Genomic DNA, 17,843 nt, shown 5'->3' on the forward strand with positions numbered 1-17,843 from the left:
CTGCCCAAATACAAGAGCTAGAACACAGGAACAGTTGCTGGCGTGAAGGGAGCAGGAAATAAGCTCCCTCTGCTCCTTTTAAGAGAGGGCGGCTGGCCTTATTTTCTCAATTTGAAACACCTGCAAACAGCAAGCACTACAAAAAATCATGCACATCTTACAGGGCTTCTTCTAGAGTCAAGAGATGTTAAACAAACAAATGTTTTCTACAGAAATGGCTTTGTGCTCTGAAATAGGTAGATTTTTTTTTTTTATCTTAAATCTTCTTTTGATGGTATTTGCTACAAAAATCTGAAATTGGCATTTTGTCCTGTTTAAGTGAGTTGACTTGACTGTGTGCTGCTCGTTTCCTTAAATTGGATTTTTAACCTGCACCTGGACTTCAATTTTTCTGGTAAGTTAAGAGGCCTGTGTAGAAGCACACTGCTTGCTTTGACGCTTTTCTGATTAAATGCAATAGTAAAAGTTTCTTTCAACTTAAATACTACAAAACTATACTAAAAATTACTTTACTAATAACTACAGCAATCACATTTTCAGAAATGCAAATGAAATCTAGTTTTCTTTGTGCCTTTTAAATGCCTCTGGGCACAGCCTGTCTCTATCAGGATAAACTGCCCTCCAAGAAGGGAGGATGGCATCGGTAAAGATTCCTGAAGCCACTGCTGGTAAAAGTCAAAGCAGATAAAATTATATACCGTACTGAAGCCACGACAGAATTTCATTTAAACTAAGATTTTGCCAGTGTTTCCTTAGCTGTAGCAGAAGTTTAACAGGCAGTCTTCCCAGGATACACCGATATACACACATATATTATCCATAATGGTACCTGTGATCTTTTCTTCAATGGAGCTATATATGCAATGTAAAGCTATGTTTACATTGCTACGCCTTGCAATGCAAAGCCAGGAAAGAAGGGTGACTGTCACTTAGAAACTGGAATTAAATCCACAACTGCTGATTTGCTGCACGCTTTCTGAGTCTAGCATATACATGAGAAACCGATGGGAAGGGGCATCTCTCTCAGCTGGCTCAAGTAGAGATGAACAGTTTCTCCCTTTTTCCATTTTCTGAAGTGGCAGAGCTCTTTCACATCATTAAAAGGGTTCTGACTTACACTGCCTGGGGAAAAGGGGATCTCCATCCCATGCAAAATGTGATGACCCTGGAAACAATTACACCAACTGGGAAAGTCAAAATAGCGATCTGTTCCCCCCTGCCCGCCCCAGGGCTCAAATGCTCTCCTGTCTAGGCTTGCTGCCCCCATGTTTTTGGTCAGCTGCACATCCCTCCTACCTTGCTGTACTCAGGATACCTCCTAGCCTGCCCCTCAGTGAATTTCTAGCATATATCAGAAGAGAAAGAGCCACAGAATCTGCCCTCAGTGCAATTTGAGCTCAACATGTTCCCCAATGCCAACAACTGGTCTTGTTGTCTTAAGCAGCAAAAGTATTTTTATCTTTTTCACCACAAACATTTTCCACCAGCAAATGTTTTAATATTTTTAATTAAAAGTGCCATTTCTGGAGAAGATTTAAAACAGTAACACTGCAGTCAGAAAGCATCATACAAACCAACATCGAATAGTGAAGAAGTTTTTCTGTATTTAAGCTTTTAAAAATAAATCTTCTATGGACCGTCCAGTGCAATGTAAAAAAAAAAAATCATTACACACATAGATCATAAAATGATACTTATCTTTCCTCGACTGCAAAAAATCAATCTACTTGCTGTTACTTATGAATTCTTTTCAGGTTCTAAGGGCAACACAAGGGGACCATTTTGCCCATGAATGCACGTGAGTTTGGCACCCAATGATTTTAGTCAGCGCCTGCTGTCTCTGGAGATAAACATCTGCCCCATTACTGAGTGAGAATACAGTATTTAACATGTTATTGTTGGAAGCTGGATGTACACAGAAGTATTAGCAAACACATTTCTGCATATAAAGTTATGGATGTGCACTTACAGAAACTTCATTAGTTGCGTGGCTAATTTAGGCATTAGCAAGTCATACATATTTAAGGTACAACATCTGTGAACCAAAATTGAGATGCATGAAATACATACATTATGGAGCGCCTGAAAATTGTTTTTCTCGAATTAAATAATACTCTTGTAAGTTCTTCAGTGAGTACTTCAGACAGGTATCTGAACAGCAAATATACCTGATACGTGAATCTATTTAATAAAATATAAACATTCTACCATAAATTAACGTTAAGATTGCCTATGCAGTCAATCATTAGTCATGCCAAAAATACACACTCTGGTGAATTTTAGCACTATTTTCTCTAATAATCAGCACATACTGCTGTTCCTACAAAGTTAGCATTTAACATTGGCCTAAAATAAAATGTAAGCAGAAGCATACAGGTTTTTACATACATAAAAAGCAGCAAAGGGTAAAATTGATATTCACTCTTAAATTCTATATTTCTTCAGCCAAGTGCCTATTTGTGCAGCATTAACATTGCATTAACAGCTTTTGCATATTCATTTTTCTAGAAACAACAGTCCTAAACTTTGCAATAACAAAGGTATTGATGTATCAAGATGACTAGAACTCATCCTTAATATCCTCCACTACTGGAATTCTATTACGCTAAAAAATAAACCTTTGGCAACACCAAATCCTTTCATATACCCAGGTTGCTGTCTTTATTGTTAATTTTAAAAAGATTACAATTAAAATCAAGCATACTATTTTTGCACTTCAGTGGAATTCTTTTTTTCTTTTCTTTTTTTTTAATTCCAAACAATTCTTTACTAAATGCATTAAGTACTTAAATTATGAGTGGATTTCTTAACTTTTCAGTATGGCAAACGGGGGGGGGGGGATGTTCAACGAAGAAAAACAAACAGACGGAGACCTCCCCTCCCAAAAGGTCTTTTGGCAGTTGCAGAGAACCTGCAGCCCATTTCCTCTGCCCCTGCACCCTCCCTCTGGGCAGCTCTCCAGGGTCTCCCTGGCCTCCCAAATGCTCTGGAATGGCATTTGCAGTGTAAACAAATGTCAGCACTTAGATTATTGGAAATTATTTTCAGTAAATTCATATAAGACTATAGGGTACTTTAAGGCCTTGTTAAGATTGCAATAATTATTCCCAGAAACTGAATTATGGGAGCACCTAGTGCTTAGAGGCAAAACCAGGAAAAATACCATGACCCAAAACGTGGAAGACAACTGGTTTCACTTTACTAAGGAATTCGCCATTGAGCAGAGAGCAAACCTGGAATGATTTTCCCACACGAAAAAAGTTCAAGCACCCTGTAGATCATGTAGCAAAAGATGATGTTTAATGATGAAAAACACTGAATGTACTATGTCTGACACCAAGATTAATACTATAGATATGTTACCTAGAGGTGATCACAAAGGAAAAATTTCCTCAAAACATCCTCAGCATCTTGGCCTGTTGCATGGCACAGCAATGGTCATCAGAACCCAGAACTTGGAAAACCTTGACTTAGTGAGAGGTATTTTGCATCGGCAAGGAAAAAGTGTTCCCATCCAGTTTTTGAAACTACGCAATTGCCTGTCAACAAATCACAGACTGACTTTTAGACATATTTATATATTCTAAAAATATTGTGTAGGCAATTTTAGAACGTAAACGAAACTGAAAACATTTCAAAATCTGTTTTTCAGTTCTAGTCTAAATACATTTAGCAACGTAAGACAGAAAATAATTAAGCCAATATTTATGTAAAAAAGTGAAATGCAGTTCTTCAACCCTGCTGGGTGAAATCCTTAGCTGTGCTACAGTATCTTAGGTTGTCAGAGAAAGTTTATGAAGATGGCAAGGAGTTGGAAGAAACACAATTGGGCAAACAGGAGCAGCTGAAATCTGTTAGGATTTTGGATCACATAAAACCATACTGAGAAGTCCTATAATATCAGTACCTGCTGGTCTCTACAATCAAGGCGTTTGCAGTGCAAAGAACATAAGCATTAATGAAGTAGCCAATGCAGATGCTGTAAGTCTGACCTATTAAAGACTGTGTTTAGGCCAGTCTATAACAGCTCGATCTATCAGAGCCCTGGAAAGCACTGTTCTGTGCTAGAAGGTGTGAGAGTTCACACAAGTGGCTCATTTATGCTGGTCCACATCACAAGGTTTACACAGGAAAACAAAGAAGGTTTTAGTACATCTAACTGTAATCTAAACTCTATTATTTGTCAAATTTGCAGCTGTTCATCTAACTGGTAAACAGGCATCTAAAACCTAAGGAGTCAAATGGTCAAACTGCAAATAAACCACATTAAACCCCCCAATATTGTAATGAAAAATAGAATCTTGGCCCAAATTTTTCAAATGGGGGTGGCAAAGCTACCTAACAATGATGTCCAGAGGTCTGGGGTATCCAACAGTGCTGACTTACAAGTCAAAGATCCATCATGGACAGTAACATTTCTGGGAGAAACTTCTGCAAATCAAGAGAGAACACAGCAGACTTCTCTCCTTATTTATACCAAGTGCCCACTTAAAATTTTTATGATAATGTAGCTGCTTGACCAAAGCTGCAATTTCAAAGTCATGGCATTACCACCACTTTGAACAATATCACAAAGACAAAGATTCAGCTGGGGTGAGATTCTCTTGCAAGAAAATAATCCCTTTGTGGGAGGGAAAGGAATTCTGATTTAGGTGCTCAAACAGTTCATAATTTTTAGACAGAAATTCTACATAACTTCACACCGTTTTAAAATCTGAGTGTGAGACAACATTTTACAGAAAAGAAAGATATAAAGTATTATTTTGTATTATTTCCAGTAGAAACGATAGCTCTGATCAAAACAGAAAAAAAATTTCTCACACATATGTTCTCTATGAAAACCATACATGTTCTCTATGAAAACCATAACTAAGGATAAGCTTAAATACACCTGTTGATCGAGACAAGAAACTCCATGTTATTTATGCACAACGAAAACCAGTTTAAAACCAGTTTCCATTGAGATACCTGTTGGCGCATTGCCCATCAAAAGTTCCTTTTTATCTCACCTGGGAAAGTGATTGTCTACAGACACTTTTCTCTGTTCAAAAAACATGCCAAGCATATGTGCATTTTCATCATAACATAGTGAATTATAACAACTTGAGTTCACCCCACTGCCTAGTCAAGCAGTGGGTTGTTGTGTTTTGTTTTTTTTCAAATACCGCAGGCCATATGAAGTATCTTCACTAAAATATCCAAGGACTTCATGATGTACTCTTGCCTTTCCACTGTCCCCTTACATTTTCCATAATTAAGAAGCATCAGTGATTTCTCCTTGCACATACTGTAACAATCTTCTTACAGTTTCTTATGGCCCACAGAAAAGTGGACCCTCTCAAGCAGATATAATGGGAAGATGGTGCATCACAACAACGTGATCATCATGACTGATACAAGCACTGCCACGTTGACTGTCCGCCTGCTGCCATCCGATGTTCTCCGGGCATGCAATACAGCAAATACTGCATTTGTGTGATTGGTTGGTATTTCTACATTGCAAATCATGCCTTCGCAGCAAGAAACACATTCCTGTTGAGAAAAAAGGAGATCACTGGACATAGAGTAATTCAGCAGTGGCTTTGAGAGATGTAACTTCTTTCAACTGGTTGCAAAGATTACAGCTAAACAGACTCATCGCTTCCACCTGGCAGCCTGACCCAAGGCAGCAGATGGAGCATATATGCTACAACTTCTCTTCCAAATCTTGCAGCACAGCCTTCCTAGAGTAACTTATCACCTAGTGCTGTCACTGGGCTTTGAAACTGTGATGTGATGTAATACAGCCACGTTAGCTGTACTGACAAGTTCACTAACATTGTAGAAAATGGAGAAAGCTTTCCACCACTTCCCCTTTCTAACACATGAGCTAAAAACATGCATTTGAATGTTTCGAGTTTCAGCTTTTTAAGATAAAAAATTCTGACTGCAAAAACTCTGTTCCCATCCATTTTCCCCCTCAAGCTTTTGTATTCAGTGTAGCTTTGCATGCTGAACTTCAGACTTTCTTTTTTCAGTTTTCTAGTGCCACAGAACCACTGACACAGCTGATTTTCAGGAGGGAATCTGAAAATAATTTTTCTTACTTGACAGTCCTTACTAGAAAAGCCAAGAGAACGCCAATTTTTACCTAATCCAAAGTCACAAGAACTCTTCTAAGATAAAATGTGGCAGAAGGTAGGCTGCATAGTCATTTCACACCCTCAGTTCACCAAAACCTGTTGAAAACAATGGTAGTCGACTCAACTAACATACAGATCCTTTTATATTTAGCATGGATGTTGTCTGCCTCATTTTTGGTGTCTGAAATCTTTCATTTTAAAAATAACAAAACTGACCTTCGCAACTATTTAGGAATTAGTGGGTAATACTTTACTGCAGTAAATAATACTTTGGTGGGATATGCTTGATTTTTTTGCCATGAAACAAAAACCTCAGTTGTATCTTGCTTAAGAGGATGGCCTTCGTGGACAAATACAGTCTTGCTTTGTGTACCGTGCAGTGTTATCCAAGCTATGCTACGCAGAGACATGACTGGCGTACCGAACTCCCAGTCTGGCTTGCCCAAGGGCTGACAGTGACACAGCCGCAGCACCACAGACATCGGTGCAGGTTGCATCGCCTACCTGGGCACCTTACTCAGAACTCAGAAACCAAGGCCAATGCATTGGGTACACACTAGCAATGCCCCAGAAAGCTCAGGTGTTTCTTTAGAAGTTGTTAGTACATCCTGTCTCATAGCAACACAAATAAGAAAGTAGGAAGAAAGGGGTAGTCATGCTTCTGTTGCAGAAATTTGATTTCTATTGTTAAATACTGCAGAGTATATCTTGGCACATCCTCTTCAGCTCAGCAGGAAAAACAAGTACTGAAATGCAAACCTCAAAACCAATGTGCTGCTTTTATACAAAGAGTAGTGCTTACTGTGTGGCCACTTTCCCTGTGACGGTGGCAGCCTACAAAATGGCATTCTTCTCCAGTAGCACATTTTTTGGTGACTGATGTACTCTTCCCATGGTCTGTGAAGAGATGAACTGTCAAACAGTACTGAGTATCTACAAAATAAAATTTAAAATGTTTATTTGCATAAAGTATTCATTCTTTTACAGGGTTTAAGAACCTCACACAGTTTAGCAAAATATTCCTAAAAAATTACTTATTTGGGCTGTATAAAGCCATTTTTCAACTTGATCAAAATACCATTTAGCAAGAAATTCATTGGTGGTGAAATCTTAAGCTTAGCAGACCCTACAAACCTCCAGAAAGGCTGCTATCATTTAAACTACTCATTAGCACTATAATCTACACGTTTATCTTCCATTCTCTACTCTTTTTTTGCAGCACATTCTTGCTTTGTTTCAGACGTTTCCTCATTCCTTTAGTTTGTTTCTTCCCCTTTCCCACTGTTACTGTGAATATCGCTGCGAAGAAAAATGAGGAAACATATTTCCATTCTTTTCCGTATATCTATCATTCTCCTATACAAGTATGATCCCTAGTCATTCAGGTCTTGCTCCTCACAAGCAAGCCTATAGCCTAAAGAGACCATTATAACTTGGGATGGTATCCAAAAGGAAGGGGATGAGGCTACAAAGGCAATTCTTAAGTTTTTTTAAACATCTTTAAAATTAATTCCTAGGAAACACATAGCTATATACACACACACATATATAAAATTAATTAATATGTTATTGATATATTAACAATAAATTAACTACTATATTAATAATGCATTATATATTATATACAATGTTTTATACATATATAGATAGATATAAATAGCTTTTTACTGTTGCTTTGCACTCTGAAATGGTCAAAATATTCGCCTCAGCAGAAATCGTATGATTCAGTATTACTAATAACACAACTGAGGGCACCACTGTGTTGGCATGTTAATCCTATTCAGTTAGATTTCTACAAGATGGCTGAGTCAGGGAGAAGCAAATTTAACTATCATAAAGAATCTCCTTAGTACAGACGCACTTACTTTCAGGACACCATCTATCTTCAGCCCATCTGTTACAGTTGTAATTGTCCACTGCATTATCACAGGTAAAGCACTTAAAACTGTTTGGAAACGGAGTGGCTTTAAAAGTATTAAAATATAGTAAGTTTGCAAGTATTAAGAAAAAAATAAAACGTTCAAAATAACACTCTAAGTGCTTGTACACACATATACTTAAAAAAATTACATACATTTACATATTTTCAATGATACATCACTGTTAGACAAATAAAACATATGAAATAAGTTTTGTTGAAAGCTTTTACATTTTTAACTGGTTTCGCTATGCCTGAACTTTAAACACCTCCTTCTGTTTTCATTCTCTCTCAATCCAAAATACCGTTTAAGTAGTGGTGGGAAAAACAGGAAAGAGAGAACATCTTATATGTATGCACATGATACTACATCCGCATGTATGTTTGTACAGATACACAAACACAATCTACATTCAAATGGCTTTTGATTCCTTTGATGAAAAACTACATCTTCAAAACCAGCTTCAGATCTTGATCTCCAACTCTGGAGAATTTTGATCCCTTTGACAAAGGGATCTCTCTGAGGACTATTTTAAAATCTTATTTACATTATATAAATATATAAATGATTTTAAGATGCACAGTTCCTTAGATGCACATATATACCTATTATATCTAGCTGTACTGACTGTTCTGATGATACATGTAATGAAAATCTTCTCCCCTTAAATGAAGGGATAGAACACTTGTGGTGCTAGATAAGAGGCAAAAAAATGATGCTATTAGTGACAACTGGCTTCACAGGTCTCACAAGGTTTTTAATTACCTTGAGTTGGAATTAATTGCGTACAGCACACCTATTCTTTCCCTTACAAAAACCCCAACAAGATAAAAGACAAAAACATCTGTTCTCTATTATTTATGAGAAATCCACTGCATAATTTGCTCTGTAGGAAGACATTTCAGAGACAGAAAAATATAACACAAAAGCACTTCAAATGTGAAAGCCCTCATGCACTCTTTAATTTAGCAATGCATGCAATTGTTTGTTTTCATGCAGTCAACTTATAAAATCTTAGAAATAAACTAAACTGCTCTGGGTTGAAAAGCTAAAGTTTTATTTTAAACTTTATATCCTTCACATTTGAAGAAGACAAACACCTAAAAACCAAAGGATTGAAAGAATATGGCAATTAACTATGTTAAGCTACAATTGCATACACAAAAAAAGCATAACTGTCTACTTACGGTCTAGTGGAGGTCTCACATTGTAAAAGTTGATGTTCTCAGCTGAAACCCAATTTCCTGACAGGATGAAGAACGGAAGAAAGGCTCTGGCTAGCATGTGATAGAATAACAACATGCTGAGTATTATTGTACATGAAAAGCAAAACTCTTAGGCCTAGGAAAGAAAGGGAACACATTATTAGGGGAAATCATAAAGAACTGAGCATGTAGAACAATAAATTTGCTATGAACTACTCCTGAAACCTTGAAAATTCAGTCCGTAGATCTATACTGTGAAGATGGTTAATGCAAGCAAGCACGCAATGATGAACAATGCAAAGCTGAGCGGTTACTGCCTTCTGCTGGCCAGGATCCTGTACAGAGTACTTAAATTTCCACAAACTTAAAAAAGTTAACATTCTTTCTTTAATCTATTTGTCCTTCTAAGCAATGTCAACCTTATAGCTTCCTTGTAAGCATTCCTAAAAATCAACACCAAAACTGAGCTCCTTTATATCCTACTACAAACAGACAGGATTACAATACCATTACAGAAAGCAAAATGCAGGAAAATGTCATTTTTAACACCAACAGCCTAGAACCCAAGACCAATTCCTTATCCGATATAGACCAATGTATGTCTGTTGACTTCAGATAAGCTATCTCATCTGAATTGTAAGTGCACTTATCAGTGGCACAACATTAAAGATCATGAGTGTAAATGAGATTTCTTTCTTTTTAAAGTGCATGCCAAGGAAATGCTAAGGAAGATGCCTGGTGATGGTACACAAGTTTTGGAGAACTGCAAAGTAGAACGTTCAGAGAGATGAGATACATGTTTTGGGTGTGCTTTGCCCATTTATTTGGGGCCGCCTAGGTACTTTGGTAAGGCTTCATAGAGAAGAACTGATCAATGAACATTTTGGTCAGTTGGATATTTAGATGTACACACATACATATATACACACAGGTATGCATAGCAAACTGCAGTGATACTGGAGACCTAGTTCAGATATTAAAAAGCAGAATCAGCTTAAATGGCACTCCGCCCATGCAAAATCCTAGCAGGAGAAACAAGCTGGAGTGGAGGCTCCCGCCAAACCAGAGATGTTGCTTTGAGCTGCCAAGTGCATTCATTCAGAAATCTCTCGGTGCACCCCTGCACAGGCCTAGGTAGATGTACACTGAGCCTGCGCAGAAAGCTCTGAGTGAATCCAAGCATTGAACTGAAAATGGTACTCCAGACCATGGCAGAGAAGTCAAAGGATTTCCTTCTTTTTCCTGTTGTTTTTTTTGTTTTGTTTTTCCAGTTGACACGGAGAGGAATTATTTGAAAGATGGTTTTGCCAACAAACCAATCAACAGAAAGTTCAACTTTATGCATTGGGAATTTAGCCATCCTACTTAAGATTTGTTTTTTAAATCATGGCTTTATGAATGTATTTCAGTAGATACTGAGAAAGCCACAGCATACCTCTACTTGCAATGTACCTCCAACACTATTTTCTGTGGATGGTCCAGATTTCTTCTGACAATAGCCCAGGATTAAGAAGAATCTGTGGAAAACAAACAGCAACAGATCATCACAATTCTGTCCTGAAGGAACTAATTAGCTGAAACACTGTATGTGCACCAAACCCCTTCATTAATACCATAACCATTATTCTGAATGAGTTGAAGCGTTAAAGTCAATGTAATAACAAAATGTCATAGGTACTGGAAGCAAAATACATTAGCATAACTTCTATAAAATTATACTTTCCATGAAAATAGCCAATCTGAGAAAAAATTAACAGCTAAAGATGCATAAAGGCTAACTTAAGAGATCTTTGTTCCCCATACAGAGAAGAATTCGTACGTGGCCATTTGAAAACAAAAATACCCCCAAAGCACAGAATATGAAATGCAATTATGCATTATTGAATTAGCCAGCTCTGCAGTAATGTCCCCTTTTTCTGATGTAGAAGACACATCCCTCCTGACACTCTATTTACAGGTTGTCCTTTCCTATTCTTTCCTATAGGTATCTCCTGTCATCCATTACTGGAGTCCAAACGTGGAACGACAAGTCGTTTGTCTGACTCAGTACAGACCCTCATTCCTACAGTCATCCCATTTATCCCACTACTCTGCAGAAAGAGATTAAAGCTACTTTTAACAGCAAGGTGGAGTTTTACTGTGCTGAGACACGTTTCCCTACCTCCCCCTGCTCAGCCTTTCCACTCGGAGGAAGACAGAGGCAAGGGGATGGCATAGCCAGGAACGCTGGAGTAAACCAAGCCTGTTTGGAAGCTACTACTCCTTGTGCCAGGATAAGCTGGTCCCCAAGCCCTGGGAGGGAGTGACAGAGTAATCTTTCGGTACCATCTCAGTCTCTGTATCCTTTGCTAGGACACCATAAAGTGTCTTTCCATGCAGAATAAGTACTAGCTCAAAATCAGAACTGCTACATATTTAATTTTTTTTAATAAAATAAAATAAAAAGTACAGAAACAGATGCCAATATGTGAATTAAAAATATAGTAACTCCACTACAAGTAGGCACCAGTTTTCAGAACCACACCTTCCTGATCCTAATTACCTTGCTCTTGTGTCCCTGGACGATCAGAGATCCAGTTTTCACTGACTCCAATAAGGCAGCATCAGGCCCTTAATGCACAGAAGCTGCTTGAGGGTTGTTGGTAAAACTATGAGAAGAATCTTTTTTTGTGCCTCTAGTGCCAACATCCTTCTTCACGGATCCCTTGCAAAATAGCTCTGTTTATGCCCTTTGAATAGCACAAGCAAGTTACTTTTAAATTGGCAAGCCAGTTTTAATCAAGTAGCAAATTTCAGTGTATTTCAGGCAGCTCAATAGCATTTAATTCTTCCAATTTTACTCTGTAGGAAGATAGGGTATTAAATCACTTAAATGCATTACAGTTGCAAAATTTATCTCCTTAACATGTATTTTCTGCAGTTTCTACCAGGTTGAGGAAAATTTGCCTTTATGGGGAGGCTGGTCTGTAACTTGATCTGATGCACCTGGATAGCAAATAAAAGGCACAATTACACTTGTGCCAGCTTTCTACAAATTCAAGCTTTCTCCTGCTCCCTTCCCCCAAGTTCCAATTGCTTTCCCCAGAGAAGCTCATGCCAAATGGAAAATTTTAGAGAATATAAATACAAAACCCCTAGTCTTCCATTGCTGTAAAGCGCACTAAATTGACCTCACAATTTGCTGTAGTCAAAGGTGTCCTTGTTTGCTAACCAGGCCAATAAATAATGGATGTTGTTTGACATAGTCTTAGTTACACAGCTGCACCAGAAGTCATTCTCAAATAAAATAGGAAAACATTGGCCAAAAAAAATGGCTTTCATATCTTATCCAAAATCTTTAAAATGCTTATTTTCTTCATAGCCTCTTATCTCTGCTGTGCTTTCATATAATATTATCTAGTACCATGAGTAAACATTTCATTATGCCTAATTAGGAACTCTCATTAATGAAGGAAAAAACTGTCACAATACAGAAGATTAACTTCTATAAACAAAAGCAAACATGGAGATGTAGCTTTCCTGGGGTGAGGGAAGAAGACCCAAGAGGGAAGGGCTGTTAATGTATGCTCTGTGAAGAACTTGTAACTAAAGCACATTTCAAGAAAACAATGAGGAATACAACAGCTAAAATAACTACTATATTCCAGGAGGTTTTAAGGTTTATCTTGCAGTGTGTAACAGAAGAGTAGGAAGCAGCGTGCTTGATTTCTGATTTTAATAAAATTCAAGTCTGTCTACATTGTTTTTCCTGGCAGACTCTGTGGAGGATTAGCAGATTGAACATCAGATATGGAATGCAAATGAAACTTCCTCCTGTCATTTAGTAAGCAATTTTCAGGTGCTATTAGATAATTGCAAATGCTTATGTTAAGCTTGTTAAATACCACTTCAGGACATAAGAGTTAGAAATACATAGGCAGAAAGGTATGTATGTCAAGGGCTGAAAAAGTTAAAATCAACACCTGACATCATCAGGTGTTCCCTACAACAAATCAGAAAGGCCAAAACTGACACTTCAACTTATCTAAAAGGACAAAACTAGCTTCTTGTCTTCCCCATTTCTTAGACAAATACTGCCATTCTCATTCCTCTGGAGACCATTTAATTTGATCTCTAAGCCACCACTTCAAAACTCAGGGAATGAGTAAGTGGATAGAACAAATAAGAGAAAACCTTCATTTTCTTTGGAAAATAGGTGGAGCAGATTTAAAATAAAAAGGGGGGGGTGAGAAGGAAATATTTTGAGTATTAAAAAATGCCAAAATACTATTACAGATCTGCAAATTAAACCCGTTTGTTATACAAGTTCTACCTTTTCTTATCTACTGAGTTGAAGTCTCTATTTTCTGATTTTTTGCCTTACAGCATGTTATCATTAGTACAGAATAACACAGGAAAAGAGATTTTACATTACACTGACAGACATCTGCAACTAGTAACACTGACAGAATAAAATTTAAGTTATCAACTTTATTTTTAAACACAACACATTTCTTTATCTTCACCCACAGCACACTTAACCATGCCTGGAATTAAATTTGGTCTTAATTACAAGAAATTATAGAGTTCTTTATCTAAGATCTTATAAAACACACACAGATCTGGTAATGACAGTATCATTTAGCTTGGGGTATAATGCTGGCATGGGAAGTTGTGATGCAAACTGATAGCGGGACATGGAGGTGTATGACTGCACGATACATACAACTGCAATGACTTTGAAAAAAATAATGTATGATTAATGTGATAAATCTGAGCAGTACCATTGAAGTGAAGTATTTGCAAGGATAAAACATGTATTTGTTTTTAAGCTCATACAAAAGAGAAGATCCGTGGAATGAAAACTGCATTACAGCTCATTCCTTTTATAGCCAAAACTGCTCAGCAAGAACTAGTCTTGAGCACTGACATTTATTTTAAAATTCAGAATCCCTGATCATCTTTGGAAAATAATTTATTCTATCTAAAAATCCATTAATGAGAGATAAGTTTCTTATTCCCTTCTGCAAGTATATAATTTCCTCAAAGAACTGCACTTTGTCAAAGCTATGGATGACCAAAAGTTTTACATTTCAGCTTGTAACAGCTTCTATATATCACATGTGCAACTGTTTTAAATCTCTCTCTCTCTCCCACCTGTGCAAGACTGGAAATAGGAACTTAATATTACTCTAGAGAAAAGAGATTATAGGAATAAGCAGCGCTTTTTCTTTCCTTGAGCTCATCAAAGCACTTTTGTAAAAATCAGTTTAACAATATTAATTTTACAGAATATTTTGTTAAATACCTCAGTGGATCAGACCATTATTAACTAGTTAGGCCTCACTACAAATGGTGGAATAGAAGTTAAGCAGACCTACCTCTCTGTAGGCAAGCTACTGGGACCCCAGTTTACATGAGCCAAAGGCCCCAGTGAACACCCAACCAGCTGAAAGTAGAAGACAAAGTTCTGATTTTCCGTATCCTTCTACAAGTTTAGCTCCAGACCACAGTCAATATTTAAAAGACTTCTTTATTCCTGCCAAGCTAAAGTTAGTCACATTCAGCAAGACTACAAGGTAATACTACCGCGTGTTGCACAAGAATGAAGTTCTTCAAGACCTATTCTAGAACATGAGAGAGGTGGGACAACAATAACATTGGTCCAGTGAAATCAAGAGATATCTGTATATTTCTATATACCATCCACTAGTTATTATTAAATGGAAAATGAAGGTCTTCAGACAGTTAAATTCAGCCTCAGAAATATGCCTTGGTTTTAAGGCCTGTTTTTCCAAGTGAAATCCTATTTCTAACATAAACTATGCCCAATATACACAGTTACATACGCCATAAAGTTACATACACTATTCTAGGCAATAAAACATAAGACACTCTAGACAACAGAAATGAGAACCTACATGATTTCCATTTGTGAAATATATATTGCATTCCCTTTCAAATTAAAATGTCAAATCAAGATATGCTCAGAAAAGACCTGCTAGGAGAAAAGAGTGTTTGCATGCAGTCCTACGTCAAATCTTAAATTCACCCGAATCTGTTTGAACCTAGAATGGCCCTGTAGGATCAGACAAATTAGAAGGTATGACAGTTTCTGCATCACAAAGAACATTTTTCACAAGCTTCATATTCAGTTGTATTTCAAAACTAAGATTTAAGCAATGCACCAGCTGAGTTCATAAACCTGGAAAGCATGCTCTTTTACCTGACACTGATGTCTGGAGTGAATTCACTGACATCAGCCTTCACTTCTTTACTCTTGGTCGTTATTTCACTACCTTGGTGGTTTTTTCCCCAGCTGTTTAGAAAGAATAATGGGTGCAAAAAAATATGAGTTCCCCTACCCTTTCCTCCAGTCTTAGTTGCAACCTTTTCCCAAGTCACAAAGGGTTCAGTATCACATATGTGCCAATACAAACTCACATTTTGCGCTGAAAGAATACGGAGAAAAGGTAAACTAACTTTGTCTAGTTTTATTGTACTGAGTGTCAGGGTCCAAGCTCTCATGGCAAAATGTCCTTTAAGTTCCTATAGCAGGAAACTTCACTAAACCCATGTAAAACTACATTTTCTACAGTAACACAACAGTAGAGGGACTATTTTGCCTTCACTTTCCCAGTAATAAGAAAATGGTCAGTAATGCCCTTCCGCTACCAGTTTATGCCAGTTTAAGACAGTAACACAAACCAATGTGCACTGCAATTGAAAAAAAACCCACACAGAGTAAACCCTGCCAATGTAAACCAGTGGTTGAATGTGTGAAATTTATAGCACTGGTACTTGTCTGATACTATCTTTGCCTCATGTTTATATCAGCTTTTTGTTACTACGCAATCCTTGAAATCATAAACAATGTAATCTCCTTGAATGCACCAGGAATGGCTGCAAATGCTTCTGGAGAGACGCCAGCAGTTCCCAGTTGTGCTATACCATGTCCGTGGAACCGCAACAACAAACTCCTGCTATCGAATGCATTAAGTTTAAAAATTGGTTGTGAAGAACAAAGAGTTTGTCTTCATATTGAGCTCATTGAGAAGAAGCTTTGGTTCAGAAGCACCTGAACTCATTTCAAGAGCTAGGAAGTCCCGTTTCTAAGAAATACATATATCTGAATTAAACTCCTTATTGTAAATGGAACTTTAAAAGCAGAAATCTTTTGCAGGTTATATTTTCATGGCCTACATCGTGTTTATGTTTATTAAAAGGACTGATCTGCATTGCAAATGTCCCGGAGGCAGGGGAAGAGTGAAATTCTGATTACCGTCAAGTCAATGCAGAATCTACTAGAGGAGTAACCAACTGACAATAAAAAGAACCTTCCTTGAAATCGCATTACCTACAGAGCTGGACTGCAGCTCAGTGTCACACATCACATATAACATTACCAGCAGTGTAAGATAACTAGTTTTGAACGGAAAATTAATCATAGTGTCACTGATTACACTTCTGAAAAATGTTTTGTATAAATTCCCCCTTTTCCACATTTCTAAGGCATACTTTCAGTCACTGAAAACTGATCAAGTATTTCAGCAATTCCCATTACTCTGCCTTGCCCTGCACAAGCTGACATAACATCTCAAGCAAATAGTCTTGCAGATGTAATTCTCAGTAGATGAACCCAAATTGTGCATTCCCCCCAGTTTTCACTTTAAAATCTGAGACTGCTCCACTCTGAAGCAACTGATACTTCAAATATGGCTTCCTAAATTACGGATGAAGATTTTTCTACTTGAGATACAACCACTAATGGAGAAGAAATGATGAAAATCCCATTTCCAAGCCAAGGTTCTCTGCAGTACTCTGGTTTCTATAACCCCTTCCAGCTGAACTTTTCATTCCTATTATTTGCCACCAAAGAGTGAGCAGAGAAGCTAGCACCGATGAGAGTGCTTTTGGTGATGCCTTTTAGGAAAATCTTAGTATACATGGCAGAATATGTCTACATGCGTATTTTACAGCATTGTCTTCTTAAGGAAAGCTTTATTTGGAAGATATGTCCAGAGGTATGTGAACACTGCAAAAGCAAGAGATGAAAGGGGAGAAGGAGAAAAAGGCTTTATTTTTCTAAGAGCACTAACAAAGTCTGTTTCAATTCCTTACAGAATTACAAACATAAAAGGCTTAAGAGTAATTTGTTTGTTTTGAAATGCTTTAAATGAACTAGGCTTAATAAACTGCTGACCCATCCAATCTGACCTAGTGTAAGATGGCATTTACTTCCAATCAACACTCTAATCCAGACAGCTGAAAACAGCAAAAAGCCAATCTCGATTTTCACTAGCTGAGAACTATAACCCACAAGCAGTATTTGGCACAATTTGTTATTTGAACAGCCTCAGTCTGCCTTCTGTTGCATTGTGAGAGAAAAGTGATTTGCCCTCATTTCAAGGGGAGGGACAATACAAACATAAAACCCTCTCTTTCACAGGTTCACAAAAGCTGTGTTGACATATATGCCATATCTCCAACTACAAAATCCAAATGCTGCACTGTTTTCTTCCTCTAAGGCTCAACTTTCTGGAGCAGAAGCATATGGCTTCCATGTTGATAGACACAACTTTGTATTAAGCGTTAATAATTGAACATACCTTCAACTA

The 17,843-nt window shown here is 37.4% G+C and overlaps 1 protein-coding gene across 3 annotated transcripts in view; it reads right to left on the minus strand.

The window, feature by feature from the left end:
- Positions 1 to 1,489: 1,489 nt before the first annotated feature.
- LYPD6B (LY6/PLAUR domain containing 6B) overlaps positions 1,490 to 17,843 on the minus strand; it is a 55,344-nt gene continuing 38,990 nt past the window's right edge. For all 3 annotated transcript variants that reach the window (XM_069780721.1, XM_069780722.1, XM_069780723.1), the window contains 5 exons: positions 10,682 to 10,763; positions 9,229 to 9,382; positions 7,988 to 8,086; positions 6,925 to 7,055; positions 1,490 to 5,532 (listed from right to left, as the gene is read on the minus strand). In XM_069780721.1, coding sequence (XP_069636822.1) covers positions 5,368 to 5,532; positions 6,925 to 7,055; positions 7,988 to 8,086; positions 9,229 to 9,343 — 510 coding nt within the window. In that variant the 5' untranslated portion in view covers positions 9,344 to 9,382; positions 10,682 to 10,763 and the 3' untranslated portion in view covers positions 1,490 to 5,367. The remainder of the gene's footprint in view (positions 5,533 to 6,924; positions 7,056 to 7,987; positions 8,087 to 9,228; positions 9,383 to 10,681; positions 10,764 to 17,843) is intronic.

This window comes from Haliaeetus albicilla, chromosome 4 (assembly GCF_947461875.1).
Source record: "Haliaeetus albicilla chromosome 4, bHalAlb1.1, whole genome shotgun sequence".
Classification (NCBI taxonomy): domain Eukaryota; kingdom Metazoa; phylum Chordata; class Aves; order Accipitriformes; family Accipitridae; genus Haliaeetus; species Haliaeetus albicilla.